Source organism: Heteronotia binoei, chromosome 15, assembly GCF_032191835.1.
Source record: "Heteronotia binoei isolate CCM8104 ecotype False Entrance Well chromosome 15, APGP_CSIRO_Hbin_v1, whole genome shotgun sequence".
NCBI lineage: Eukaryota > Metazoa > Chordata > Lepidosauria > Squamata > Gekkonidae > Heteronotia > Heteronotia binoei.
Genome location: NC_083237.1, coordinates 67,356,775 through 67,370,352, shown reverse-complemented (window position 1 = coordinate 67,370,352; position 13,578 = coordinate 67,356,775). Strand labels below are relative to the sequence as shown.

The window sequence follows — 13,578 nt, the reverse complement described above, 5'->3', positions numbered from 1 at the left end:
CAGAGTATTGGATGCAAGCCAAGAGAAGGATAGGGTAATTGGAAACAGCCCAAAAGGCAAATATTCAAAGTCAAAAACTAATTATAGACTTGATAAACTTCTATTTTCAATCTCAGAGTAATAATAATAAAAATTAAAAAATTTAATTGTTTGGCACAGGGGGTAAAATAACCTCTGCATCTCAACCACGTTTAAAAGACTTCAAATTCACTGTTATTAAAGGAAGAGTTTGCAGGGCAGCTGAGGAAAAACAGCAAGTTCCTAAGTAAGCAAAGCTCCCACTTGGCAGCCTTTCAAGGTCAGAGACGGTGAGGATACCAGCCAATTATCCAGTTAAGCAAGGGGGTTTACATTCCTCAAAAACTCTTACAGTTGAGAGAGTTAAGATGGAAAAGGCAAAACCCTCAGGCTTAAAACAAAAATGTAAAATTAAAAGAGGCTTATTATAGACTTATCATTACAGAGCTGTAGAGCCGCGTGTCTTCCTCCCTCCAATGCTCAACCGGAAGTATCCCTATGATTAGTATTATTGGCTGCCATTTTAATTGATTGCTTTATGTATTGTTCTTACTATACTTCAGACCTTTGTGCCTACTTTTGATTGTGAATCGTGATTGCTTTTATGCCAAGAAAGGTCTGAACTAACTGAACTAACATGATGTCCTGCCTGCACCTCGTTCACCGAGATGGGGGAACCAAACTCCCCAGGCAGCAGGAATGTCAGCCCCTGCCGTTGATGTTGAGAAGCTCAGCAACACCTGGCCCATGATGGAATCCCCGAGTCCCATCCTGCCCCAGGTGTTCACCGCCACCCCTCCTCACCAACTTGTAGCATCCTGGCATTTTCTTGCTTGCATCCCGTACTCACCAGCGGGCATGAAGGGCTCCCTCCAAGCTGAGTTAGTGTGAGCTAGCTCACACTTTTTTTACCATCAAGCTCACCCAGGACGGCCCCAGAGCAAACTAATTTATGCAGTAGATCACAACTTTAATGCCAGTAGCTCAGAAAGTAGATTTTTTTCCTCACAAGACTCCACAACAGAAGGAGCATTGGTTGGGGGTGTTTTTCGTATTTTTTACCCCCATGTTTGCAGAAAGAATCGCCCCTTGCTCTGGGTGGCTCCCCTCCCCGATTTCCCATCTTGGGGGAGGGTGAGGCTGCTCAGTGCTCTCTTCCCCCCCTCCCTCCCCCCCCTCCCCTCTTACCTGAGTTTCCTTCCGGCTTCTTTGGACTGGTAGATGTCACAGGTGTGGAGAGGGCCCGTGTGGTTGGCAGCCTGGCAAAGGGCCTTGTGGAACTGGAACTGCAGGATGAAACTGACAAAGTACCTATCCAAGAGGAAACAACAATCTTGTTGAACTTTCTCAATTCATTAGCAAAAAAAGATTTTAAGTATCACTGCCTTTTCCCCCCAGAATGAAAGTGATTCAGTTCTGAAGGCAGAATGTCACCGTCCTGCTAGCACCAAATCCTCCAAGCTGGCACCCACTGGACAGAGGCTGATGCAGAATCTTTTCTGGGTCAGTTCCCAGCCTCCATAGCAAGGCTGCAGTCTCTGTCCTACATGGGTCCCCCCCTTCCCACCCCTGAGGACCTCCTGCTTCCCGGTCGGGTTCCCCACCCCCCCCACTCGAGACACAAAAGGCAGGCCCCCCACCCTCTGCAGCAGCTCCCAGTACCTGATGTAAGGTGTGTTGCCAGGGATGTGGTATTTGGCACCAGGGTCAAAATGGGTCTCATTCCTTGCTACTGGAGGACAAATCCCCTGGTATTTTGTTCTAGAAAGAAGGCAGCCATTTGAGCAGAGAAGCAAGGAACAGCATCAGCACAAGTCTCTAAAACTCACACAGACAATATTTTTGGCTAAAGGGCCAACCTGCAGGTGATAATGGAGCTCCTACCATTTTTAAAAAGCCAATAAAACAGCCCGCCAAGCTGAATCAGGACCACCCTGCCTAGTGGCAAAGGGGCTGACTGAACTGACCACAAAAATTCATGCTGCCTTTTCAGAAACAAGAAAGGCAAGAAAGCAATGAAACCAGACAGGCATAAAAAAGATCAGGCCCGAGAATAAAAGTGCAGAAAAGGATGAAATCTCCTTCCTGCCACACCATAGTCCTGGTTATGCACCCCCTGCCCCACTACACCCCCCCCCCCTCGTCCCAATGCTTTCAGCTCCATCAAGGGGATACTAAATTGGGAGGGGTTGCAAACACAGTAGAAGACACAGACAGGATCCAGGATGATCTTGACAGGCTGGAAAACTGGGCTGAAGCCAATAAGATGAATTTTAACAGGGATAAATGGAAAGTTCTGCATTTAGGTAAGAAAAATCCCATGCATGGTTATAGGATAGGGGAGACTTGTCTGGGCAGTAGTACATGCGAAAAGGATCTTAGTGGATCATACGCTGAACATGAATCAACAGTGTGATGCAGTGGCTAAAAAGGCAAGTGCAATTTTGGGCTGTATCAACAGAAGTCTAGCGTCCAGATCACGTGAAGTGGTGGTATCGCTTTACTCTGCCCTGGTAAGACCTCACCTGGAGTATTGTGTTCAGTTTTGGGCACCACATTTTAAGGATATAGACAAGCTGGAACACATCCAGAAGAGGGCGACGAAGATGGTGAGGGGTCTGGAAAGGCTGAAGGAGCTGGGGATGTTTAGCCTGGAGAGGAGGCGGCTGAGAGGTGATAGGATCACCATCTTCAAGTACTTGAAGGGCTGTCCTATAGAGGATGGGGTGGAATTGTTTTCTGTGGCTCTGGAAGGTAGGACCAGAACCAATGGGTTGAAATTAAATCAAAAGAGTTTCCGGCTCAACATCAGGAAGAACTTCCTGACCATTAGAGTGATTCCTCAGTGGAACAGGCTTCCTCGGGAGGTGGTGGGCTCTCCTTTCTTGGAGGTTTTTAAACATAGGCTGGATGGCCATTTGACAGCAATGAGGATCCTGTGAATTTAGGGGGAGGTATTTGTGAGTTTCCTGCATTGTGCAGGGGGTTGGACTAGATGACCTCAGAGGTCCCTTCCAACTCTATGATTCCTGACCCTTAGAACGGTTCCTTAGTGGAACAGGCTTCCTTCTCAGGAGGTGGTGGGCTCTCCTTTCTTGGAGATTTTTCAACAGAGGCTAGATGGCCATCTGACAGCAAGGAAGCTCCTGTGAATTTAGAGGGAGGGGTTTGTGAGTTTCCTGCATTGTGCAGCGGTTTGGACTAGATGACCCGGGAGGTCCCTTCCAACTCTATGATTCTATGATTGTGCCAGGTGGCGTTTGTGACTCTGGAGGCCTTTACCGGAGATACCACCAGTCATAGTTGTAGCGGTTGGGAGGGGTGCGACCACTGAAGACGTTCCACCGCCACTGATCTATCAGGTAGCCAAAGGGAAGGAAGGCAATCTTCTCCAGGGCCATCTTCAGCAGGTAGTTGATATCGCTGTCTGCAAGGAAAGAAGAGAAGGTCAACAGGGAGGGCCTGCTAGGCAAGGAGGGGCTTGGGAAACGGTCCCGGCATGGAGCAGAAGAGCATCAGCTGACCCCAACCCACCCACCTGTGTGAGCCCCCTCACAGATCTCGTGCTACCAGCTGAGTGCAGCTGCCTGCAGAGCACAGGGCTGCCGATGGGGCCTCAGGAAACCTCCCCATCCCAAAGAGGAGCAGCAGCCAGATCCAAACGTGTGCAGGGCTCACCTTCTGGCCCACCCCAAATGCACTACTTGATATAGGGAGAAGGGGAATGCTGGGGTCCAGCTCATGATCTTCTCTTCTCCTTCAGCCTCAGAATGAGTTGCGCTTTGAAGCAGCAGGTTTCCACTAGCACCTTTGTCCCTATTGACTACCCTTGTCTCCCTGTCCCTCACGCTCAAGACATCTGGGCCACCAGCCACAACGCCTTCTCCGTACCTGCATCCTCAGTGACTTGGCTGAGCAGCCCGATTTTCTGCAGGTGGCCAGGGGTAGAGACAGACAAGCTCATGACATCTCCAATGGCTTCGTGGAAGCCAGGGTTGGCGCCGCTGCGGAAGGTGACCGGCTGGTCCTTGTACTGCAGGTAGTATTCCACATGACCCATCTCGTGGTGGACTGTGAAGAGCTGCTCCATAGTCACTGTTGTGCACTGCTTTATCCTGCAGGACATGGAGGGGACAAGCCTGGCTGAATGGAAAATGGCAGTCCTCAGGGCAGCTCTTGCAATCAGGCCAACTGGCCAGTCTCTCCGAAGAACACAAAGCAGCAGTTCCCACTGCTCCTTTGGAAGGAGGGGCTTGAAACGTATCTTCCTCAGCAGTACCTGACAGAGCCCTCCCGCAGCCCCTGGGCATTGCAGAGGACACAGGAGGCCGCAGCATGGACCCAGCAGTGGTGGCGGATCCCAGGTAAGCAAAAGCGTGTGGCGGGGGGACTGGCAAGAGCTGGGCGGTGGATAGGGAGAAAACAAGAGTGGGAGGGTTAATGCCAAGTGATGGGAGCGGGTGGGAGGAAAGTAAGGGGGAGGGAATGCATGCCAAGGAATGATGGGAAGACAGCAAGGTTGGTGGGGGGGGGTGAATGGCAAGGGTAGGGGGTGGGAAGATGGCAAGGGCAGGGTAGGGGTGACTGATTGCCATGGCTGGGAGGGGGGTGGGAAGACAGCAAGGGTAAGGGAAGGTGAATGCCAAGGCTTAGGGGATGGGTGGGAAGACAGTCCTCTATCTTCCTCTTCCCTCACCAGCCTCCCCACCCCCCCAAGCCAGGACACTCGCCCAGAGCATCTCTCGACACCCCTTTGTATTTCTTCTCACAATGGGCCTCACTGCTAGTAAGGATATAATAGTATAGACAGCTGGTAATTACTGATTTTTAAAAAGGACCCCAAACCCTCTGGTGATACAGGTAGCAATGGTGACTGGGGGGAGGGGGGGTTGTGCGGAAAATGGCACCGATGTGGGTGGCACCCTCCCATCTACGCAACGTGCAAATACCCTGGAGCTGCCTTCTTTCCAGAAAAGTCATAACAAACTAGGTTTAGTAAAGATAATGAAAATGGGGAAAGTCTGGAACGTTGGTTATTGAAAGACAACAACATGCAGATGTTCAAAAAAACCTGTTGCAGATGGAAGCCAACCCGATAAAATGTGGATGCGCAGCCTGAATTCTGACCTTAGAGACAGAACCTTCAGCTTAACAACCCAGACAAATCCCATGGGAAAAGAGATCTATGCTCAGATGGCACTTGGTTCCCTTTCCATGGCAATATGCACCTGAAGTCTTTGCGGTTGTAGAAATCCCATGCCGATGCGTGGCAGACGACTTCCCGCCCGTCCATTGGCTTCTCCAACATTGAGCTCTCCCAAAACTCAGGTGGCATTTCCAGCATGCCAAGTGACGTGAAGAACTCCTCTGCCACCTGGAACATGTGTGTTGCGTTCCAGTTCTGGGAAAGGCAAAGATCCACAGGCAACCTTATGCAGCACCAGCTGCTCCTGGAGACCAGTCCCAAGCTCCTCCCATAACCCCGTGCCACAGAGAAGAGTGTTTGCTCCTTGCACCTTGGAAGCAGCTTGGGAGGGTGTGGGGCTTCTGAAATGATCAGGAGGCAACTCAGCTCTCCCACAAGGCAGAATGCTGACTCACTTTGCCACGCTTGTCCCCAGGAGGCAAATGACATAGAAAAGCCGCCCTGAGCCTTCCTTTGGTGGGGAGGGCGGGATATAAATTAAATAAATAAATAAAAACAGATCTCAGTGCGTGAAAATGTAATCTGGGAATTAGGTCTTAGTAGAAAGCCTGCCATGAAAACGTGATGCGACGCTACCCCAATGTCGGAAACGACTGGTGCTTGCACAGGAGACTACCTTTACCTTTTTTTAAAAAAAGAACCTGAAGTCAAGCATTCTTCCACCATGCTGCAATGCAGCTGTAGCTCATTTGCATGTCTTTAATTCAAAAGGAGCACAGCAGCACCTAATGACTCTGAACATTCATTTCAGCACAGCTCATAAGATGCATGTCCTTAATTAAGCCAGGCAGGCCTGTCATCTCTCTGCTGCTACTGGGTGGGTCAGCATCCCTCCAATTCTCTCCACCCTCCTGCAGGAAACTGCTCCATGCTGTAGGAACAAGTCCCTGACCATGATGGCTCCGGCTTTTACTGGTTTTGTTTCCTTTGCTTGGTAATGTTCCATTATTATCATGTCTTTGCCTTTATATGATGCACTAACTCCATACTGCAAGTGTATCCATGGGGAGGGACAGTGGCTCAGTGGTAGAGCATCTGCTTGGGAAGCAGAAGGTCCCAGGTTCAATCCCCGGCATCTCCAAAAAAGGGTCCAGGCAAATAGGTGTGAAAAACCTCAGCTTGAGACCCTGGAGAGCCATGAATGGGGCTGTGGCTCAGGGGTAGAGTATCTGCTTGAGAAGCAGGAGGTCCCAGGTTCAATCCCCGGCATCTCCAAAAAAGGGTCCAGGCAAAGAGGTGTGAAAAACCTCAGCTGGAGACCCTGGAGAGCCATGAATGGGGCTGTGGCTCAGTGGTGGAGCCTCTGCTTGGGAAGCAGGAGGTCCCAGGTTCAATCCCCGGCATCTCCAAAAAAGGGTCCAGGCAAAGAGGTGTGAAAAACCTCAGCTGGAGACCCTGGAGAGCCATGAATGGGGCTGTGGCTCAGTGGTGGAGCCTCTGCTTGGGAAGCAGGAGGTCCCAGGTTCAATCCCCGGCATCTCCAAAAAAGGGTCCAGGCAAATAGGTGTGAAAAGGCTCAGCTTGAGACCCTGGAGAGCCATGAATGGGGCGGTGGCTCAGTGGTAGAGCATCTGCTTGGGAAGCAGGAGGTCCCAGGTTCAATCCCCGGCATCTCCAAAAAAGGGTCCAGGCAAAGAGGTGTGAAAAACCTCAGCTTGAGACCCTGGAGAGCCGCTGCCAGTCTGAGAAGACAATACTGACTTGGATGGACCAAGGGTCTGATTCAGTATAAGGCAGCTTCATATGTTCAAACTAACCCCACAGTTTTTGTAGTCGTTTGGTATTTTGTGTCTTGTGGGATGTTCCAAGCCGGCAGGTGGAAGTTACCTCTAATCTAGTCTACCTGGGTAACACTGATAGGAACCAAATGAACTGGGAAGAGAGTGGGGGATGTGACCTTGACTGGGAGCAACACTGAGGCCTGAGAAAAGAACTTTTGTTTAATTCAAAAGACTTTTAGCAGGCACAGGGAAAAGGGGAGCAGTTATGCTGTAACCTGTAAGTGCCGAGTCAATTCAGTCTGGCGAGACCTGATCTTGCAATGGAAGTCATTAGTGTGCGCTTCATTAAAGCTTCTTCTGAATCAACCTCAGGAGCCTCATGATTGAACTTGGGCAAACCCTTCCACATGCCTCACTGCGGGTGGCAGCCAGCAGGGCAGCTGTTTCCTTCTCTGGTCCCCAGAGCCCTGCTAAGTGCTGTAGCTGAAGCAAGAGGCTTGCAACGGAGAGGGGGATCTTACCTTTTGCCTCATTGTATTGGTGACATCGAGATTGGGCTTGTCTGGGAAAGGAATCATCATATCATAAATGTTGTTCCACTGCTGGGCCCACATGTTGCCTGCAAGGAGACAAAGCAGCAAAGATGAGCTTTGAAAAGGAAGACAAGGAGACGTTGGGCCCCAGAGAACAGCAGCAAGAACCCAGTGTGAGGTCTCTGGCCAAGTGCTGAGATATTCGCTTAAATAAAGGAGACAAGACTATTGCTTATCAAAAGAAATAAAGTTTACTAGTATAAAACATCAGGAAAGGCACTTGGGATTAAAAAATAATAATAATACATTGCATTCTACGTTGCTATCTATGTCCTTACAGTTACATGGATGTTTTACAATCCTTTGTTTTCTGCTTCTTCTTCCCAAATAACACTGAGACAGGAAGGAAAGCAATTCACCTTGCATATGAGATTAAAGCAACCTGATACACAAAGTGCCAACTGACCAATACAATGTTTACATCTCAGGCAATTTCCTTCCAGATTTCCCCGAGTTTACAAGAGACAGTTCCTAATTAGATATAAGCTACAATACATCATATCCTGTTTTCGAGTAAAAAACATTTATTAACCCTTGAATTCCAATACCAAGCATCCCTGTTGGTGGACAGAAACTGAACATTCAGATCTTTGTGCTGAACCCCCTCTTCCCAGGCCCATCTCTGGGACCAGCCAACAGGTAAGTTCAGCGTTCCAAACTCAGTTCCCAGGGCAGGAGAGAGCCCTTGCCCCCAGCCAGAGCCTTTCATGGGCAGGGAGTGGCATTGCCCAGTCTGATTTGTTTTGTACCCAAAAGTGATGCTCCATGAATTTGCTCATCTCTATAGTTTTTTTAAAGACAGGGATGTGCAATTCCTAGAGTGCCATGACATCATTTCCAGGCACATACCAGAAGGTACATCATGATGCCACAGCTGTTCCTACCCCTTACTCCCACTGCCCAGGGGTAGGAGCCTGCCCGCCACTCCTGAGGGATGGCAACACAAGTGAGAAATATGGAAGGAAGGGAGAAAACCATGGCTGAGCCTCCATGTGAAGAAAAAAGAAGAAAAAATAGAAAAACCTTATGTAAGTTTATCTCACTCAACAACCATCACACTTAATAATATCCAAGCCAGACCTTAAAATGTACACAGAACAAAAATAGTAAGAAGAGGAACATCCCAAAGTGTTTCACCCAGATAGTTCAAAATAGTGTTGCAGACACAACAAATTTCACCATTATCACACAGATTCAGGATCTAGCAGAAAAGTCAATGCTTCAAGTAGAGAAAAAGAGTAAATACTTAGGTATTTACCTTACTAATAGATTTACTTCACTGATGGAGAACAACTATGTCAAGATGATGATTGAAATTAAGAAAGATCTGGAGAAATGGAAGGATTTACAGCTATCATTAATGGGCAGAATTAAGATGAATGTACTTCCAAAAATTCCTTTTCTCTTCCAGACTATTCCAATTATCCAGAAGAAAGTCGTCTTTTCAGGAACTGAACAAAATGGTCTCTCAATGTAGCTGGCAAAGGAAAAAGCCTAGGGCTGAACTTAAGGCCTTGCAAGAGTTTAGAGAAACAGCAGGCTTCCCCCTACCAGACTGGGAAATTTATTATAGTGCCTGTGTGTGGGTCTGGATTAGAAAGTGGATGAAACTAGACAACACAAGACTCCTGAAGATAGATGGTCACGACCTCAAACAGGGCTGGCATGTGTTTCTTTGGTATAGGTTAATGGAATCTCACAAGTACTTTAAGAATCACTATTTGAAAAGAGCACAGATTCCTGTTTGGGAGAAGGTAAGAGTTCATATTTACAGTAAGATTCCAAGCTGGGTCTCCCCAGTGGAGGCTTTCACTCAGCTGAACTTGTTTCAAAGGAAGGACTTAATCAGAAATCAGGATCTTCTTGAAAAAGACAGCACTTTGAGACCTACTGACATAGTGAAAGAACAAGGGATAGAGTTAAATCGGTGGACAAGAACTCAGATTGAATATAGAAATGCTAAAGATAAATCACAAGGGTTCTATTTTGAGCAAACTGACTTTGATAAACTGTTTTTCAATTCAGAAGAGAAATTAATAAAGAAAATGTGCAATTTTCTTCTGCAGATTAGAATCGAGGATGAAAGAGTCAAAGGATGCATGATTAAATGGGCTCAAAATCTGGGGCAAAATATAGAGATGGAACGATGGGATAGGATGTGGAAAGTTAATATTAAAATAAAATCAGTGTCCTTTAAAGAGAACTTGTATAAGATGTTTTATAGATGGTATGTTATCCCTGAGGAACTGGCTAAAATGTATCCAGGGATGTCTAATGAATAATAATAATAATAAATTTGTATTTATATCCCGCCCTCCCCACCAAGGCAGACTCAGGGCGGCTTACAAGACATGATAGATATACCATGATATAACAATAAAATACAATTAATACAATAAAATACAGTTAAATACAGGTTTGTAATTTTAAGTTAAATAATAATTTAAAACCGATATAAATTAATGGTGCTACAGTTTCAGTACATATATAAAGATGGCTAGGCATTATTGCCAAGATTCCATCTTAGAAGGCAAGTTGGAAGAGGGCGGTTTTACAAGCCCTATGGAACTGATTAAGATCCTGCAGGGCCTGCACCTCCTCTGGCAGCTGGTTCCACCATTGGGGAGCCATTATCGAAAAGGCCTGCTCCCTTATTGTTTTTAGCTTGGTCTCCTTTGGCCCAGGGATTTTTAGAAGATTTTGCGAACTAGATCTCAGTGCTCTCTGGGGAACATATGGTGAGAGACGGTCCCTTAGGTAAGCAGGTCCTCGGCCATTTAGGGCTTTAAAGGTAATGAATGTTGGAAATGTAGAAAGAATGAAAGTACTTTTTATCATATGTGGTGGACTTGTAAAAGAGCTAGGAGATAATGGATTATGATTCATGAGCTGTTACACAAAATGTTGTTTGACATTGCCATTTAAACCAGAAATGTTCTGCTTAATACTATGCCTGATGTGCTGGATAGAAATGTCAAACCCATAATTGTCCATATTAATACAGCTGCTCGGATAACATTCGTGAACTACTGGAAGAAAGCAGAAGTACCACTAAAAGAGGAGATTTTAAAGAAAATTTTTGAAACAGTGTAAATGGACATTTTGACAGACTTAATGAAAGAAAATGGCAAGCAGGACTTAAAAGAACTTTGGCAACCATTTTATAACTTCATAAGATTAAATGAGGAAGCCCCATGGCGCAGAGTGGAAAGCTGCAGTACTGAAGTCAAAGCTCTGCTCTCAAACTGAGTTTGAACCCGGCAAAAGCTGGGTTCAGGTAGCCAGCTCAAGGTTGACTCAGCCTTCCATCCTTCCAAAGTCAGTAAAAGGAGTACCCAGCTTGTTGCGGGAAAGTGTAGAGTTGGAAATGACTGGTGCTTGTACAGGGGACTACCTTTACCTTTAAGATTAAATGAATCAATCAATTCTAGGAAAGATAAGAAAGGTTTTAGAACTAAAGATACTTATAATAGGAACTTCTTAGATTCTTATTTAGATACTTATAATAGGCACTTCTTAGGTACAGCATGGTTTTCTCAAGAACAAATCATGTCAGACTAACTTGATCTCTTTTTTTGAGAAAGTGACTGCCTTGCTGGATCAGAGGAATGATGTAGACATCATTTATCTTGATTTCAGTAAGGGAAAGGAAAAGGGAATGGAGAAATAATACCATACAATGGATATTTCAGTTTTCAACCTTTTCTCATTTCAAGGGTTCAGTGAGCTACATTAGATTTCTGAGTTATTTTGTATACAATTCCATATCCAATTAGAATAATAGAATCCTAGAGTTGGAATGGATTGCCAGGGTCATCTAGTCTAACCCCCTGCACAATGCAGTAAACTCAGAAATACCTCCCCCTAAATTCACAGGATCTTCAGTGCTGTCAAATGACCATCTAGCCTCTGTTTAAAAACCTCCAAGGAAGGAGAGCCCACCACCTCCCAAGGAAGCCTGTTCCTCTGAGGAACTGCTTTAACGGTCAGGAAGTTCTTCCTAATGTTGAGCTGGAAACTCTTGATTTAATTTCAACCCATTGGTTCTGGTCCTACCTTCTGGGGCCACAGAAAACAATTCTACATGAGCCTCTATATGGCAGCCCTTTAAGACCTTGAAGATGGTGATCATATCACCTCTCAGCTGCCTCCTCCCCAGGTTAAACATACACAGCTTCTTCAACCTTTCTTCATAGGACTTGGTCATCAACTTCGTTGCCCTCTTCTGGACCCGTTCCAGCTTGTCTATATCCTTCTTAAAATGTGGTGCCCAAAACTGAACACAATACTCCAGGTGAAGTCTTACCAGAGCATAGTAAAGAAATACCATCACTTCACGTGATCTGGACAATGGACAATTGCATTCGCCTTTTTAGCCATCACATCACACTGTTGACTCATGTTCAGTGTATGGTCCACTAAGACCCCTAGATCCTTTTCGCACATACTACTGCTAAGACAAGTCTCCCCCATCCTATAACCATGCATTGGATTTTTCCTACCTAAATGCAGAATTTACATTTATCCCCGTTAAAATTCATTTATTGATTGTCAAGGTCATACTGTATCCTGTTTCAGTCTTTTTCTGTGTTTGCAACCCCTCCCAATTTAGTATTGTCTGCAAATTTCATAAGCATTCTCTCTATTCCTTCATCCAAATAATTGATAAAGATGTTGAACAAAAGAAGTCCCAGGACAGATCCTTGAGGCACTCCACTTGTCACTCCTCTCCAAGAGGATGAGGAACCATTCACAAGCACTCTTTGGGTGCGATCTATCAACCAGTTACAGATCCACCTAACGGTAACAGGATCCAAACCACATTTTACCAACTTGTCAACAAGGATAGTATGTGGAACCTTATCAAAAGCCTTACTGAAATCAAGATAAATGATGTCTGCAGCATTCCCCCAATCCAGCAAGGTAGTCACTTTCTCAAAAAAAGAGATCAGGTTAGTCTGACATGACTTGGTCTTGAGAAAGCTATGCTGGCCATCTGACAGCACTGAAGATCCTGTGAATTTAGGAGGTATTTGTGAGTTTACTGCATTGTGCAAGGGGTTAGACTAGATGACCCTGGCAATCCAGTCCAACTCTAGGATTCTATTATTCTAATTGGATATAGAATTGTATACAAAATAACTTAGAAATCTAATGTAGCTCACTGAACCCTTGAAATGAGAAAAGATTGAAAACTGAAATATCCATTGTACGGTATTATTTCTCCATTCCCTTTTCCTTTCCCCAATTCCTTTATGAAACTAATAAAAACTGTTTAAAATGAAACTTTGTGCGAGTGAACTCCCTCTGCAACCCCACAAATACTGCAGAGCCTTCAGTCTGGCCCAGCTTAATCTCCTTTGCATTCCAGATTCTCAGTGCTTTTGTCTCTGCCAATCCAGCACAGTCAAAATGGCTGTTTGTCATTTCACTGCAAGTTCTGCAGGGACATGCGCTCTGCACCCCTCGCCACTATTCTAAGTTCCCAGGTAGAACGGATACATTTTGCGCATCCCTCCTCCTCGAAGAACATCCAAATGAGACTTCCATTAAACTGGTCAAGTTTTTTGCTAAGGTTTTATCCACAAGGCAGATGATAACCCAAACTCTCAACACCTAGTGAGCATAGGGAGGTTTTTTACATTTAAAATTTTCTTTAAATGCAGTGTGCACTAGACGCAGACTCTGTTGTTGTAATGCCATTTGATCTCTGGCTCGCAAATAAAGAATGTCTGCACAAAGAAGACCTGGATTCTTGTGTACAAAGAAGAAGGAAGAAGGTCCTGCAGGGAGCAGCAAGCTCTAGCTAGACAGGACTGTAGGGGGAGAACCTTCCCTCTAAAGGGGCTTCTGTTTAGAATCCCGGAGTTGGAAGGGGCCACAGAGGCCATCTAGTCCAACCCCCTGCTCAATGCAGGATCAGCCCATGGCATCCCTGACTAGTGTTTGTCCAGTTGAAAGATGATATCTTTGGAAGAATTCGATGAAAATATCAACATGTCAGAGCATCAAAGAGAACTGTTTCAAGATGACGTATAGG

At 45.8% G+C, this 13,578-nt stretch overlaps 1 protein-coding gene across 1 annotated transcript in view; it reads right to left on the bottom strand.

Moving 5' to 3' along the window:
• ACE (angiotensin I converting enzyme) overlaps positions 1 to 13,578 on the bottom strand; it is a 72,324-nt gene that overhangs the window by 33,856 nt on the left and 24,890 nt on the right. Inside the window, exons 7-12 of the mRNA XM_060255284.1 lie at positions 7,467 to 7,564; positions 5,247 to 5,419; positions 3,910 to 4,133; positions 3,301 to 3,445; positions 1,681 to 1,779; positions 1,207 to 1,329 (exon numbers count right to left, since the gene is read on the bottom strand). Of these exons, the coding sequence (XP_060111267.1) occupies positions 1,207 to 1,329; positions 1,681 to 1,779; positions 3,301 to 3,445; positions 3,910 to 4,133; positions 5,247 to 5,419; positions 7,467 to 7,564 (862 nt within the window). The remainder of the gene's footprint in view (positions 1 to 1,206; positions 1,330 to 1,680; positions 1,780 to 3,300; positions 3,446 to 3,909; positions 4,134 to 5,246; positions 5,420 to 7,466; positions 7,565 to 13,578) is intronic.